The 14497-nt window shown below is 43.7% G+C and overlaps 1 protein-coding gene and 1 long non-coding RNA gene across 8 annotated transcripts in view; one reads left to right on the plus strand and one right to left on the minus strand.

Moving 5' to 3' along the window:
• The window catches only part of LOC135913840 (uncharacterized), a 32184-nt gene extending 22636 nt beyond the window's left edge, over positions 1–9548 (minus strand). Inside the window, exons 1-3 of one of the 3 annotated variants that reach the window (XR_010568131.1) lie at positions 9405–9547; positions 7167–7230; positions 7021–7097 (exon numbers count right to left, since the gene is read on the minus strand). This is a non-coding gene — a long non-coding RNA (uncharacterized lncRNA). Of the gene's footprint in view, positions 1–7020; positions 7098–7166; positions 7231–9404 lie in introns of all 3 variants that reach the window. The other 2 variants (XR_011514429.1, XR_010568132.1) reach the window with 2 other exon arrangements.
• The window catches only part of LOC135913839 (WD repeat and coiled-coil-containing protein-like), a 90179-nt gene that overhangs the window by 30741 nt on the left and 44941 nt on the right, over positions 1–14497 (plus strand). For all 5 annotated transcript variants that reach the window (XM_065446532.1, XM_065446534.1, XM_065446535.1 and 2 more), the window contains exons 5-8: positions 2407–2479; positions 4709–4773; positions 5243–5399; positions 10989–11111. In XM_065446532.1, the coding sequence (XP_065302604.1) occupies positions 2407–2479; positions 4709–4773; positions 5243–5399; positions 10989–11111 (418 nt within the window). The remainder of the gene's footprint in view (positions 1–2406; positions 2480–4708; positions 4774–5242; positions 5400–10988; positions 11112–14497) is intronic.

A 14497-nucleotide genomic window follows, 5' to 3' on the forward strand; every position in this document is an offset into this window, starting at 1 on the left:
GCGCTCCGTATATTCCGCGGCCTTCGCGTGATGCCGCGGCGCGCCATCTAAACGCCCTTGAAACTTTATCTTCGGATGGGGCTGCTTGCGTTATGTGACTCCCGGTGCATGGGCGTTGCCACGAAATCCAGCCCGAGTTCGCAATTTTCATGGTGAAATGTCTTTTCGAGCATAAAAAAGACATTCTAGACAAAATTCAGAATGGTTTCGGGCACTGGAGGTTGGTTTGTCGGTACCTGGGTGTGTACTTGTACAAGACGCAAAGGTGGTGCAGACGTGGTGATACCTTGTACGCACAGGTTCGTTTAGGAGTCAAGAAGGCAGCAGTTGCGAAGGTCGACGAGAAGGTTAAACTTCCCCAGAAAATCAGTGCCCATGATCGGCCCGCAGACATCAGCAACAGTGAATAGCCATTGAAAAGGGCGTCGCAGACCAAGGTCAAGAGTGACAGATTTCTGATTGTACGTTTTAATGCTGGACGGCAGTTGATGGCAGTGAGAAAAGACATAAAAGACATATCATGGCGATGTCTTCTGCAGTCTTGAACAGTAGAAGGAAACACAAAATTCCGCACCAGTGTCTACAAGATAGCGAACTTTTGTGACACAGTCGGTGACGTAGAAGAGACAGCTTGATGTAGGGCCAGTAGCACTAGCTGCCATGAGTGATTGGCCTGACCATTGCCTGGAGAGTTGCAAGGCGGACGGCACTGCAGTGCGTGAGTGCCATATCTGGCGTGATACCAACAAATAAAGGAAGACGAAGGGCGTGACACGTTTTGGTCATGCAAGCTGCTGATAGTTGTTTGCACGAAAGCGTAAGGCAACTGGTTAGTTAGCTCCTCTAGTTGCGCAGCAAGGTGTGTGCTTGAACTGCCGGGTTCGTCAAAGTGCTGCTGTAGCTGGGGTTGTGTTACAACGAGTGCAATACAACGGTCAACAGTGGACATCACAGGATGGAAAGAATTCATAATCTGGTCTGCCATCGTTGCTAAGGCCTCGACAGACATCGTAGTCAGTGAGGCACCTAAATTCATGCATACCTGGTTCAGTAGATGTTGTAAGAAGAGCTCCTGAAAGATTTTCAAGTCTGTTCCCAGGAGCTGTGCCATGCGGCGAAGCAGCTCAGTTAGTTTTATAAGATCACCAAGTTCCTCCAATGAGAGGAGCTGTTGAATCCGCCGTGACTCAGAGTCGGTGGTGCACCATAGTAACTCCCGTTTAAGGGTATCGTACTGATCAACAAGCAGAGGAGGTGGCAAAATGTCACGGACCAAAGCTGCAGTGGCCAGGTTAAGCGCACTCACGACGTTATTGTACTTGGCCGCCTAAGATGTGACTCGGTGACGGCAAAACTGCGCCTCGATGTGGACGAACCACAGTTCACAGTTCGAGGGCCAGAAATCTTGAAGTCTCAGTACGGCAATGGAAGACGCTCCATCTTCTTTGAGACGTCATTGTTCGGTGGTCGGTTCCATGGCATGGCATCAAGAAGAAACTTGGTTGATGTATACCGTTGCGATATGATATCACGTCCGTGGCCACCAACTTGTAGGAACAGACAGCCCACAAAGGATTGCTATTTATTGAACAGATGGCTGCGTTGATGTCGCGGCTACCATCGTCGGGGCTCTATGGGTACTGTTCACTACAATAGTATTATGGCAATTCACTATCAACAATGTCGTCACTGGTTTTGAAAATCTTGGCTAGTGATATCACAATAAGTTTTCAGATAACTGACCATCATTAACACTCAGTTTATGGAATTGGGAAAAGGGAAATGTCACCAAGTTGATGTTGCAGTGTTTATGTGCACTACGTTGTGTGATATGACATTATCGATAGTTTACTATTGACTGTTATATCGACAGTTCGCTCAACAGTACTACGTATTGATATCAGTAGTGCACAGTTAATAGTATTATTGACAGTGCACTATTGATATTTTGATAATGACTCAACTATCAATAGTATCTGTACTAGTCTTATTCATAGTTTAGCGTCACTTGCTTACAGATCTGTAGCTGTACAGTGCATTGAAAGACCGAGACCACTCCCGCCTCTCAGGAACAGGAACTGGCTGCTGTGCTGCTTGGATGCTTGACATCATTTGGTGTTTTGAGCACCTTTAAGAAAGATTAAGAAAGGAACAGAATAGGTTTTCTCCTGTGCTGTTCCTGTTGCTGTCCACAGAAAATATCCACTGAAACCTACTAAGTGCCTGAAGGAGAGTAGGTGGACATGCCAGTTGCATCCGCCTATCTTTTCACAGTGAATCTGTTCAGCTGGCATTGCGCACAGGGGCATTAGCAGCAGAACACTGCTAGGCAAGTTGTAAAAGTTGTGATCTGTGTTTGAAACAGTACAAGCGAGTTGTTGCTAATCCGACGTCGTCTTGTCGCAGGTCTCGGTTTGTGTGTGGCACCTGGAGCAAAAATGGCAAGAGGCTTATCTTGGCGACGGAGTCAACTCTCATGGTGAGTTTCGATCACTCCACCTCCCAGCAAGACTGCATGGTATGCTGTGTGTTCTGAACTTCTTCAAGGGTACAGTTATGGCTAAGTTGCAAAATGGGGACAGTGATGACTAGTAAGTTATTACGAGCATTTCATAGAATCGTAAACTGGGCTAGTCATTATATCGTATAGTACTGGTTCATAATTAACAACAGGGCAAAAAGACAGGGATGGAGAAACACGCAAGAATGACAGGAGCACAATGCTGGCTATCAACTCATTAATTGTGTTGCTTCTCCTTTCTATAGCTGACGGGTTACCTTATGCTGTGTGTTTATTGCCAAGCACAGGAGCAACAGAACAAAAAAGAAATGCAGGAAAACAAAACATGGGACATTAACCTCTTCTGTACCTTAGCAGAACTAGGTTAATCCACGCGTTTCTGGTAAAAACGGCCCAAGAAGGAGCTCAGCTCGTCAACGGTACTTTACATTTTCTAGCAATGCCATGGACAAGGCTCATGCTTTTTCATCCGTTTGGTAAATGGCAGCATGCAATCCATGGGGCAGTGCAAACAGAAGCTAATTTATTCTTTTTGAAAAAGTACTACATGTTGGCAACCAGGGTCCTCAAAGATAATTCGGCCATTTTTGGTTAGAATTTGGAATTATAGTGTGGCATGGAAAGGGTTAAGCCCCACCAACCAATGCAGTCAATCCATCAGAGAGTTTGTTTCTATTTCAGTGGATGCAGAATGCAGAAGTACAGTATAATAAGTGCCCTAGTTTACGTCTACGTAATCCCACTATTTTACAGAATTGCAAATTTTTCACTAAATTCAGAAAAATACACAATGTATGTGCAGTAACTACACTGAAGCAGGGTTTGGGTACGGGCTAGTTGGTATTCGGCTAGTTGTCGCTTGTCTTCGTCATTCTTTCAGTCCCCCTGTCTATGCACGTGCTTTAAGTGATATTTGCAGTAACTACATTCTGCTACATGTTGCATGACAAGTGAGGACAATGGAGCAAGAGAAATGTTTATAATGTGTGTGAATACGGTGATGTGTGTTTTTCCTTCTTATTGTCCCCTGAAAATACAATATGTGTCAGTCGTTCTGCTATGTGTCAGTAGGCAGGCTATGACAGGCTAAAGTCACGTGACATCTACTGTTGAACAGGCACATGCGTGTGCACAGTTTAACCCTTTAAGTGCCATACCCCAGCATACTCGTCTGGGCACCAACGCACACTGCAAATGCACAATTTGCAAATGTGAAAAAAAATTGATAGACTGGTTGTGCCAGCTACACAAAGGTTGGTTAAACTAATATTGTATGGCAGACCTAGTTATAAAACAAATGGCGTGACAAAGCTTGTCTTATCTGTTTGAATTGCTCACCAACACAAAAAGGCTGCACATTTTTTTGAACGATGCACAAATTCAAGAACTTCTTATGAACTCTGGTTTAGAGGACATTGATGTTGATTAAGATTCTGTCTTCAAGTTGCAGTGACAACTCTGACGGGGTAATATGGGCTGTGGAAACTGATTATCCTAATTAACATAATCAATAAGCATGTCTTAATTTTATGAAAATATCTTTATTAAAAGTATTTGTAAAATGTTGAGCAACATATACCTGACAAATGGGATTTGAATTTAAAGCCTGTTATGTGTTATAGACGAAAATTTCAGCACACAGCATGTGGCAACACTTGAAACATTTGAAACATTTGGCACCCAAAGGGCTAATAAAGAAAACTAAGAAATGCAATTCCTTTTGTGGTTGCCAGACCTCAGGCATCTCTCATGCTGCAAGTTATGTATTAATTTAGGTAATTAATTACCAGCAAGCAAGTCCAGAACCAGGTGTACTCACGAACAACTTTCTGTGGCAATGAATTGGATGAGCTACAGGAGTATGAGCTTCTGCATGTGTGTATACTGCACCAAGTAGTCCAGCAGCACTTGACAATGCTTTTGGCTTCTCGGAACAGATACTGAATCAGTGTAGCATCTGCGATGGTTCTACATCTTCCCAAACGTGAACGAGAAAAGCAGAAAAATAACTGACGATTTAACACATTGGCACATTTTCTCGTATTTTGCTTTTGTGAATAAGATGCCCATGCTTTCTCTTCTACAGATTGAACTAATGCATATGAGAACAAGGGACTTCAAGAGCGCTCGTAACTATTTCGGCACACTTTCTTTATTCATGTCTTTCGTGCCTTTTTCTTGCTGCAGTTTTACAGCATACCATGTTCCGACATCGAGCAGACGGAAATGGAGGTCATTCTCGGACTGGAAAGGCAAGTGCAAGGAGTTTATGCAAAGCTCTTGCTTGTGAGCCGGGGTTGTCAACAGTTGTAACACAACTAATAATGTCTAATAAATATTTTATGATATTAATATATATATATATATATATATTTATTAGACATCAGAGAACATGAGAAAACAGCAGTCTATTTTTTGTTGACAAGCAAACAGATGCTACCAAACATTAAAGAAACTACCATTTAAGGAGAGGCCAACTATGATAGCCGAGCAGTGCAGCGATATAACCGGTGCCTGTATACATTTGTATTCATTCATATATATATATATATATATAGTTAGAGGAGCTGGTGTGCCACTACCTGAAAAATTTGTTGGCTTCATCTGTGGTCACTTGACTTTTTGCAACAGTACATACAAATGCAGTGTTTCACTGTACTTGCTCACAAGTGGTACCTTTTTCTGTCACATAGAAATGCCACTAATGCCGGTAACATGCAGGGTGTGCTGTATCGAGGGACTGGATGGGGACCGGTTTGTGTGCACGGTGGAGCTTCCCCTGGACAGCATGGTAGTGAGGAGCCGCTCGGAGCGCTACCTCATGGACCAGACTCGGGGGCCCCTGGAGACCCTGCTCAACATCCATGCGGCCACTGAGGTCGGTCCTCCTTTCGTCGAGGTCTCTTAGTTGCGGTACCATTGTGGTACTAGTGTCAAAAGGGTGTTGGCTGCAACAAGAAATTGCGGCAGAGCCAATCTCTCGATGACTGTCTAGGGTAATGCGTTAGCATTAAATCAATATAACGACACAAGGTATCGCCACCGCTGAAACAAGTTATGTATGAGGGACATAGTGCAGTGGAACTTCTCTTTCACGCTTCTCCAAGGACACTTGGCACCATCTAGTGCTGACGCCGCAAAGCCTGCACGTGACCTCCAAAATGCATGGCGCGCCAGTGCATGCAAACACTGAAAAACACGCCATGCGGCAACCGGTCTCCTCTCTCGCACTTCTTTGTGGACGTGCTACGGCACTGTGGCCTCCGAGATGACAATCGTGGCGCGCTGGTGCCTGCGATCACTGAGAATTGTTCCTCCACATGCCGCACACTCAGTGGCACACACTCAGGGACCCGAGCTTGCAGGAGATTCACTGAAGAGCAGCACATGCCGAGTGCATGCGTGGCACAGCTCGCAAAAGCGTTGGTGTGAAATGCATTCGCTGAAAAGCGGCACACACCCAGTGCACTTGTGACACAGTCTACGAATGCGTCGGATTGGTGTTCTCGAAGAACCCTTGTGACATGGGTTCGATTCCGCTTGGCATCAGAGAAATTTAAGGGATCTTTTTCATCATTGTAGGGCAGCACATTCCCAGTGGCACACACCTAATTACCCAAGTTGGCATCAAAGACATTCATTGAAGACCAGCACAAACCGAGTAGCACATACCCAGTGCTCCAAGTCAGCCTCAAGGAATTTTTTTCGAACAGCAGTGTTTACCTAGTCTGGTGTCTACAGTGGCCTATGTCAGCATGAAAGAGCTTCATTGAAGAGCTGCACGTATGTACACATTAACGCATACTCAGACAACCAAGTTAATTCAATGGTTATGAACCCTGTTACCTCAGTACAGCAGCTCGATGCGCTAATCATTCGGCCACAGACTACACAGTGAAGGAGGTAGGCAGAAAAACGGTTCGATACAAACATAGATAGATAGATAGATGGATAGGTAGCCCCAGGAAAGTGTGTGAAGTACCTAAAGAATACAAACGCACTGAAAGAAAAAAACTGCAGCCGAACCCATCTCACAATGACTGTTGACGGTAATGCATTAGCATAGAATCAATATAGCAACACAACATACTGCCAGCGTCAAAGCAAGATGAGATGTGTATTGCAGCAGGACTCCTCTTTTGCGCTTCCTTAAGAACACTCAGCGCCATCTAGTGCCGCCACCATGACGCCTGTGTGCGGCCTCCGAAATGCATGGCACCTGACAAACCCGTCATGCAGCAACCAGGCTCCTCTATTGCGCTTATTTCTGTACACGCTGCGCCATCAAGTGGCACTGCCGTGAAGTCCACACAAGCATGGTGCACCGTTGCCTATGAACACTGGCAATTGTTCCCTCGCTTCTCGCACACTCAGTGGCACACACTCAGTAATCCAAGTTGGCGAGCAGTTCATCTAAGAGTGACCCATATCCAGAGCATTCTTGGCGCAGCTCACTAAAACATTGGCATGAAAGGCATTCGTTTAAAAGCGGCACATACCCAGTGCGTTTGTTGCGCTGCCTGCTAATTCATCGGGTTGCTGTCCTTGAGGAACCCTTGTGACGGGTTTGATTCCACTTGGCATTGGAGAAATTTAAGGCAGTTTTTTCATCATTGCAGAGCAGCACACTCTAACAAGCACGTACCTATATTCAAAAGGTGGTGTCAAGGACGTTCATTGAAGTGTGCCACAAACCTACAGGCAGAAACCTAGAGCAAGGAAAAATAAATACCAACATACCATGCTTATTAGTGTAAGGCCTGCACCCTGGCAAAAGTTTCGAAAAAAAGGCTTCAGTAAGAGTCACATGATGCATATCTATGTGCTCATAATTCGTACAAGTCACTATTAGTAGCACTAGTTATGGTCCTGCCAACAATAGCATCATCATCATCACCATATCCCGCTGGATTGCAATTACACAACGTAGATCCAGCATGTTTCAACAGTAACACTGCACTGTGGCATACTTGTTTAGCTGCAGTGCACTTCAGGGCGCATTCAGAGGGCATCACTACAGGAAGTGCGTGTGTGAATTCTGAACATGTGGTGTGTGGTTTTGTTTGGGACTGCCTTCAAGAGCCTCAAGGTGATGAGAATCTCAGACAGTAATGGACAGCTTGGAGGACGACCAGGTTTGGGAGAGGACTGGTGAGGTGAGCTTGTCGAATGACAAGGGCAGCTGAAGCAACGATGACGACTGAACGATGGAATAAGTGTGTGTTCATAGCAGTTGGTCGCCAGTGGTTGGCGTTATTCTGCGTGGCAGTTGGAGCGCAGTTCAAAGCTTTATTGAGTAGCCATAAACGTGTCTGTTGTAGGCCTATTCACTGCAAAAAACCTGAAAAAATGTGCAGGCTTCACACATGTAAATACAGTATATGGCCAAGTATGAATATGTCAAACATAGAGCAGATCATGAATAAGTTTGATATATTGAATTCAATATGTGAAGATGCGAAGATGTGAAGATGTAATTTGTAAATTGAACCACCATAAGTCGTTGCTGGCTTCCTGCTGCCACAAGAAACCATAGCCTCAAGGTTACCACATTCAGGACCCCACAATTTGTGAAGCTCTTCATGGCGAAACTGTGCTAAATGTACACAGACCCTTGCCCAAAGTACGAGCTTAATTATGTACAGCATGCAACCTGCATTTCACTGCAAGATGTGGCTATGGCACACCACTAGCTGACACACAGGGCCACTGCACTGAAGTGGGTAGCTACTGTATGACATAAGGCAGCACATCATGGAAAAGGCTGCCAGCATAGCTACACAGTGGCATATTTGCTTGGATGTAGGTAGGCCTCAATTGCAGCTTGATAGCTAATTGGTAGAGGACTGAAATGTTCATAAAAGAGTATTGACACAATATTTTCAACACTTCATTTCTTGCATCAAATAAAGGTCCGGGACCTCTGAGAAAAAATACTGGCAAGCCTCAAAGCCCCCTAAATAATTTAGTATAACATCTTTTTTACTGCCAATTCAGTTTTGTTTCTGTAATGTGTCGTGATGTCATGATGCAGAAGGTAGTCACGTGGAAGCAGGACATTGCGATGTTCTGACACTCACTCCAGCTTGCTTGTTTGTATGCTATGGTGATATATCAGCCCTCACAGTAAGTAGCAGCATACAAAATGACCGGGCAAGCCGCAGCGAGTGTCAAAACGTCGTAATGTCTGGCTCCCAGGTGACCATGTACTGCACCATGACATCTCAACGCAGTATCCTTCTGGGAAAAGAAACCAAAACTGGCTGCAGAAAAGCTAATATATTAAATTCTGTACAGTGCTCTGAGGCTTGTGACTGTTTTTTTCTATAGTTTGGAGGTCTAGGACTTTCATTTAATGCAAAAACATGAATAGCCCAAAATATGTCAGCACACCTTTAAAAAAGAAGGATTTTTTTTAATGCAAGCAAGCTAGAGAGGGCATCAACAGCAACATGAATATAGTTTTATATTCAATGATAGTCTGTGGCATGATGGAACGCAGCGCAAAACGTGAGGAAAAATGGAGTGCACTGCTCTCCATCATGTCAACGCATCAGCTAGCCCAGCAAAGCATCTTGCTCGATGGATGGGTTAGTTGGTTCAGATTACAAAAACGATAATAACAAGCACACAGACAAAGTGCTAACTGTGTGCATTTATTATCACATGCCATATGGCTTATATACATGGAGAAAATATATAGGACCGAGAAAAGAATATTAAAAGGGGACAGAAGACACGTGAGGCATTCCTATCACGCATTCATCTGAGAGATCACAAAACCATGGCAAAAAAATGCTGACTCTCTCATAATCGAGAGTAGATGTAAGCATGAAATGGCCACTGGCAAAGCAGATTGGTCGGAATAATTACGATTACTCACAACCATCCGTGGCGCGCTGGACACTGCTGGCCTGGTCACACAGCGTGGCGCCATCTCTCGAAGGAGGTGGCACAAAAGCTGCGCTGCAGCACTGACATAAGGCAGTACATCATGTGTTTTCAATGCTGGCGTTGAAAAGAGCACAGGCAACCCTGTCTCAGTGCCAAAAGATGACAATCAAGTGTATGGTGCACTTTATCTGCCTTTTGAATGTCGCTATTGCAAATGACAAATTGAACTTCAGCATACTAGAAGTTACAGCTTAAGTGATATTGTGAACATTATGAAGAGCTCGTAAGCAATATTTCTTTTAAACTTGTTTGGGCACTAACCAGCGTATGTAATACAGTCCTGTACAAAGGGTTGGGGGCCAGAGACCACATTTTCTTAAGTTTTGACTGTTTGCCCGAATGATCTCGTTTTGCTCTCGTGACGATGCCCGAATGTTCCCGTTTCGTTCTCGCCCCATTCACGTCTTGAGTGCCCAGATAACAGCTCTGGATTATGGCTCAAGGTCTCTTGAAGGTCGCCGACAACGGGAGCTAAAAGCATTTCATGCTTAGCAACTCGATTTCTTTTGTAAAGTTGGTTAGTCTCAAAGCCTTAAGAACTCTCTTGTGCCTTTATCGAGGGAATCAACAAATGTTTAACACTAGGAAAGCATAGGAGTATGTTTGTATTTTGAAGATGCAATACAAGTTTTTCAAAGATGCCGAGCTTGCCTTTGTTGCTTTTGTGCTCTCTTAGCCAATGTATGAGTTCCATGGTTTTATTATCTCCTGTGCCAGTGTTCACAAATCATTCGTGTGATTGTATCTCATCAAATACCACGTCATGCCAGCTCTTCAATTCTTAACTTAGTCCGTATAGGTCATTGCAGGCTCCCTGTGGACATCAGATGGCGTAAGGTGCATGAAAGTTGTGGCTGAACAGGATCTTACAAACTGAGCTGACTTAGTAGCTTTGGATTCAATATCTTTAAACAAATATATTCGCCTGGATTTGAAAACAGTGTACATTCATTTAGAGATTGCGGTGAGCTGTAAAAACATCATCTAGGAATAGATGAAGGACAAATCAGTCATCTCAGTGAAAATATCTCATTGTGTCCGGTCCAGCCGCCTTAACACATCCAAACCAACTGGAGCCAGTTTGAAATTAATACTTTAAGATGACATAAACCATTTACACCAGACTCGGTGAGGTTTTTCAACCAAGATATGAGTAGGGTCTGTTCAGTTAAGGCTTTTGTATTTAGTTAGGCATGGTTAAAATTTCTGTCACGCTTCTATTTGGTTAGCTCCATACAGGTTTGGAGTCACATTACTGACACATGAATTATTTTTTAAAGTAGTGTACAGAAATTCAATTCAGCAGCTGTGCGAAGCAAACTTTACACTCGAGAATTGCTGTTGTTCTCAGATTGTCGTTCTCGGTTTCGCTGAAATACGGTCAAGTAGGGCTCCCTCACCCAAAATGAAATTTGTCCAAAGTTGTGCAACAGAGTGTCAAGGTGACCTTTGCTACTGAGTGTCTCCTAGCTGACCATTATAACTACGCAAATTCTGCAAACGCTTCACGCAGGGTCCACTGGAAGGCAGCTCGCAGCTGTTTCTACTACAGTGGAACCCGGACACGGACAAGCCAGAAGTCCGAAGCTGGGACGAGCTTTATGGCATCCTCTCACCTGACCTCTTGGCTGTCGAGGTAGTGTCAACCTGCCAGTTGGCATGTGCCACTGTGTTGTTAGTATTCCTATTGACAACATCAAGTTCAGGCTTCCAAGCAACTAGGTAGACATATTAGTACAAGTCCAAATGAGTAGCGTGGCTGCTCAACAGGCTTCTACAGAAGCATTGAAGTGCCACTATTGTGGGCTCTTAACAGGAGAATTTTCTAACTGCAGCAATCAATGCATGGTGCTAAGCTGCATTTGGATACAGACATGTTCAGTGTTGCACAACAAAGTTAAGTTGGCGTCGTTGCGCACAGAATCTAGGGATTATTCATATTACAGCACAAGATGGTAGCACTCATAAATTGTCTGTAAGTAGCTCGGTCTAGGCGTAATTATTTATTCACATACAGCTTCCCAAATTCCTAATAATATCTTGCATGCATTGATTGCACGGCACATCAGTGTGCCTTAGAATGGTGGGAGGTGGTGAGGTTGGCAATAGTATGTGCAAGCATCATATGCTATGCTGTTCCATTCAGGAAGGCACACACCCTGGCATAGTTTACTGTGCAGCCCTGCATAGCAAAAGCAGGTGTGATGACACGTGCATGACTAAGCTAGATGTATCGTCTGCAGTGCACTTTTTTTTTATTACTGAAGCCCACACATGCGCCAGGAAATTAATATTAAAAAAGAAATAAAGGACATTTTTCTGTACGTGCAAGGTACCATATAAAAGAAATGACAACCATTCCACTCTGTGAAGATGGAATGGCAGCAAAAGCTGACGATAGTCAAAGCTCTGAAAAGAAAAAGCAAAGTGCTTTCACTGCCGCTTCATCTTCACAAAGTGGAATGGTTGTAATTTTTTGCGTTGCAAGTCAGGCGTCGTTGCATGTTCAGAGGTTCCCGGGCTTGCGATTGTCATTTTCGTTCAGCATCGTGGGAATGTTCTTTGTTAGTGGTTGTTTCACGCCAGCACCATTTACATTCTCTTTGCTCTTCCCTCCAGCACTCCTCGTACGCATGTTGTTCTTCGGGTGTACGAACTATACGTGTTCGCCCCATCGATAACCCAGCTGTTTTTAGTGCCGATACCTCTCCTGCTTATATACTGCGATAACCTTAATGTCACGCTATTTTCACGGCAAGCATTCTAATCTGTTCTGCATTTTGACATCTGCGTCGCTGCACTGCACCTGTATGGGTTTGTCAGAGATCGCCAAGTATGTTTCTGTTACTGGACACCCAAAAAACTATGGAATGTTAGTCACATACAGCTTTCACTGTAAAAGCAGAAGCTGACCGTGTTATATGTGGTAGTGCACAATGGGACCTTGTGGATAACAAAAGCAGGCCACATGCTCTGCCGAAGCGAACAGCGGAACAGATAGCACTCTCATTAGAAAGCTTGCGCATACTATCGTCAGTCTCACTGCCTCTCATCATTATAAGGCACTGACATGCTGCGTGGTCAGTGCTCGTGTAATATTAGTAAAAATTAAGGAGGCTGTACATCACAAGTTCAAAATGAAACATTGCATGAAACGGGGCTACAGAAATTCTCCGAGTTTAGATTTTTTACACTATAGACATAGATGTATAGCTGGTAGAAAGTGTCATTAAATAACACTAAGTGATGATTAGATTGATTAAAAGAAATTAGAGGTGTTCAAATAGCAACATTTCCAAACTGGATATAATATTCTGGAAAAATGCCTTTCGAATATTGAATGAAATATCAAATAATTTCCCATTTATAAACGCAATGAAATACCAAGCTTTTGGGGAGTCCGTCTGCTAAAGAAATGAGGCTCATCTACATTACTTGATATGCATGCATGTAATATGCCTTTCACAACAGCATTTCTAGTCACCTGAGAAGCTTGTAAATTAGAAACAACTTATTTCTATTATCGGCTCTCTTGGAGCACAATCGTTTGGAATGGTCCTCACTTACGTCAACCTCTCTCCATGAGAGATTCCAACAAGTGCCGTTATCCTATATCTTAGAACAGAAACAAATATTCAGCACTTTCGAATAATGGTTTCTCAAATTGAATGCGAGTCTACTAATCAAGGCTGTTCACATGGTACTCAAAATTTCAAATATTCGCACACCCCTACAAGAAATACAATGCACTGCTGGAAGTAGAGTTACAGAAAGCACTAAAAATGTATGCATATGATTATTAGAAATTTATGACATCTTATCAGTTCAGTGAGTACAATTAAGCACATAAAAGAGGGAAAAAGTAGTGAAACACAGTATTACACGACACTCAGTGCTGTTAATGAAGAAGTTTCTGACTTAACGAAGTCTTTGTAATTTAAAATAGTTTCATGTGCAGCATGTTCTATCTTTAGCAAAGAATAAATTGCTTTTAGTGACGCTCTGAAGCACCTTTAATTACAAATACTAATAGTGTTATCTGTGGCATTTCTAACGCACAAAGAAAAAAGGCAATGCTGAGCACTGAGTGTATTCAACTATTGATACATTGATAACTGGTAAGATTGTGTAGGCAACGTGATCTGTGATGTAGCTGAACTTATGATGAGTATGAACTATGTTGTGCCAGAGGCAAGGGAAGTGTGACATCCCTATGGGACTATGCATAGGAGTAACAGCGATAATTTTAATTAGTCATGCTAAAATGTCAGTTGTAATCACGGGAGGATAAATGGGCAGCATGGTATTTAACAAATTCAATGACACAAATTAGATAGCAGGGTGTCTATACCAACCGGGGAAAACCGGGAACTCTCAGGGATCTTGAAGAGTCTGGAAATACTCAGGGAGAACTCGGGGAATTTGTGCTTCTATCAAGGACAATTAGTTGTAATTTTATTGAAAGGGAACGAAGTTCGCGGTAATGCTGGCTCGAGTAACAAAGAGGAATCGTGACGAATCTACTTTGACGCCGTGTCATCGGCTGGAGGAGTTGCCAGTGTACAGTCAACTACCGACTGTCCGGACGCCCGATAATTCGGACAGCTTCGCGGCACCACCACGTACCCCATAGAGTTTGTATAAGAACGTCTGAAATTTCGAGCGCAAGAACCTTTCGCAGTCCGATTTTTCTGACATTTTGCCGTGACCGCAGTTCCGAAATGGCATTACTCAAACAAAACCACCACCGCCACCATTTTGATTAGCTCGTCGCCTCTAACGGCGCTCTCGCGCGCAGATCCGCGTGCATCTGTAGCTGCCACCACCGCAGCAGCGCTAGGCATAACTGGTTCGACGTTCGCTGGTAAGCTTCTTGCCGTTCGGTGCCGTGTTTTTCATTGAAAGAATTCGCCAATGTCAGCAATGCGACTCCGCCTTTGTCGTTCTTGCTATTAGCTTCGAAGATCGGAGAGCACGGCGCGTTACATAATGCCGGTTTCTGAAAGTTCTCTTCGCCTTAGT

The sequence above is a fragment of the Dermacentor albipictus genome, chromosome 5 (assembly GCF_038994185.2).
Source record: "Dermacentor albipictus isolate Rhodes 1998 colony chromosome 5, USDA_Dalb.pri_finalv2, whole genome shotgun sequence".
Taxonomy (NCBI): domain Eukaryota; kingdom Metazoa; phylum Arthropoda; class Arachnida; order Ixodida; family Ixodidae; genus Dermacentor; species Dermacentor albipictus.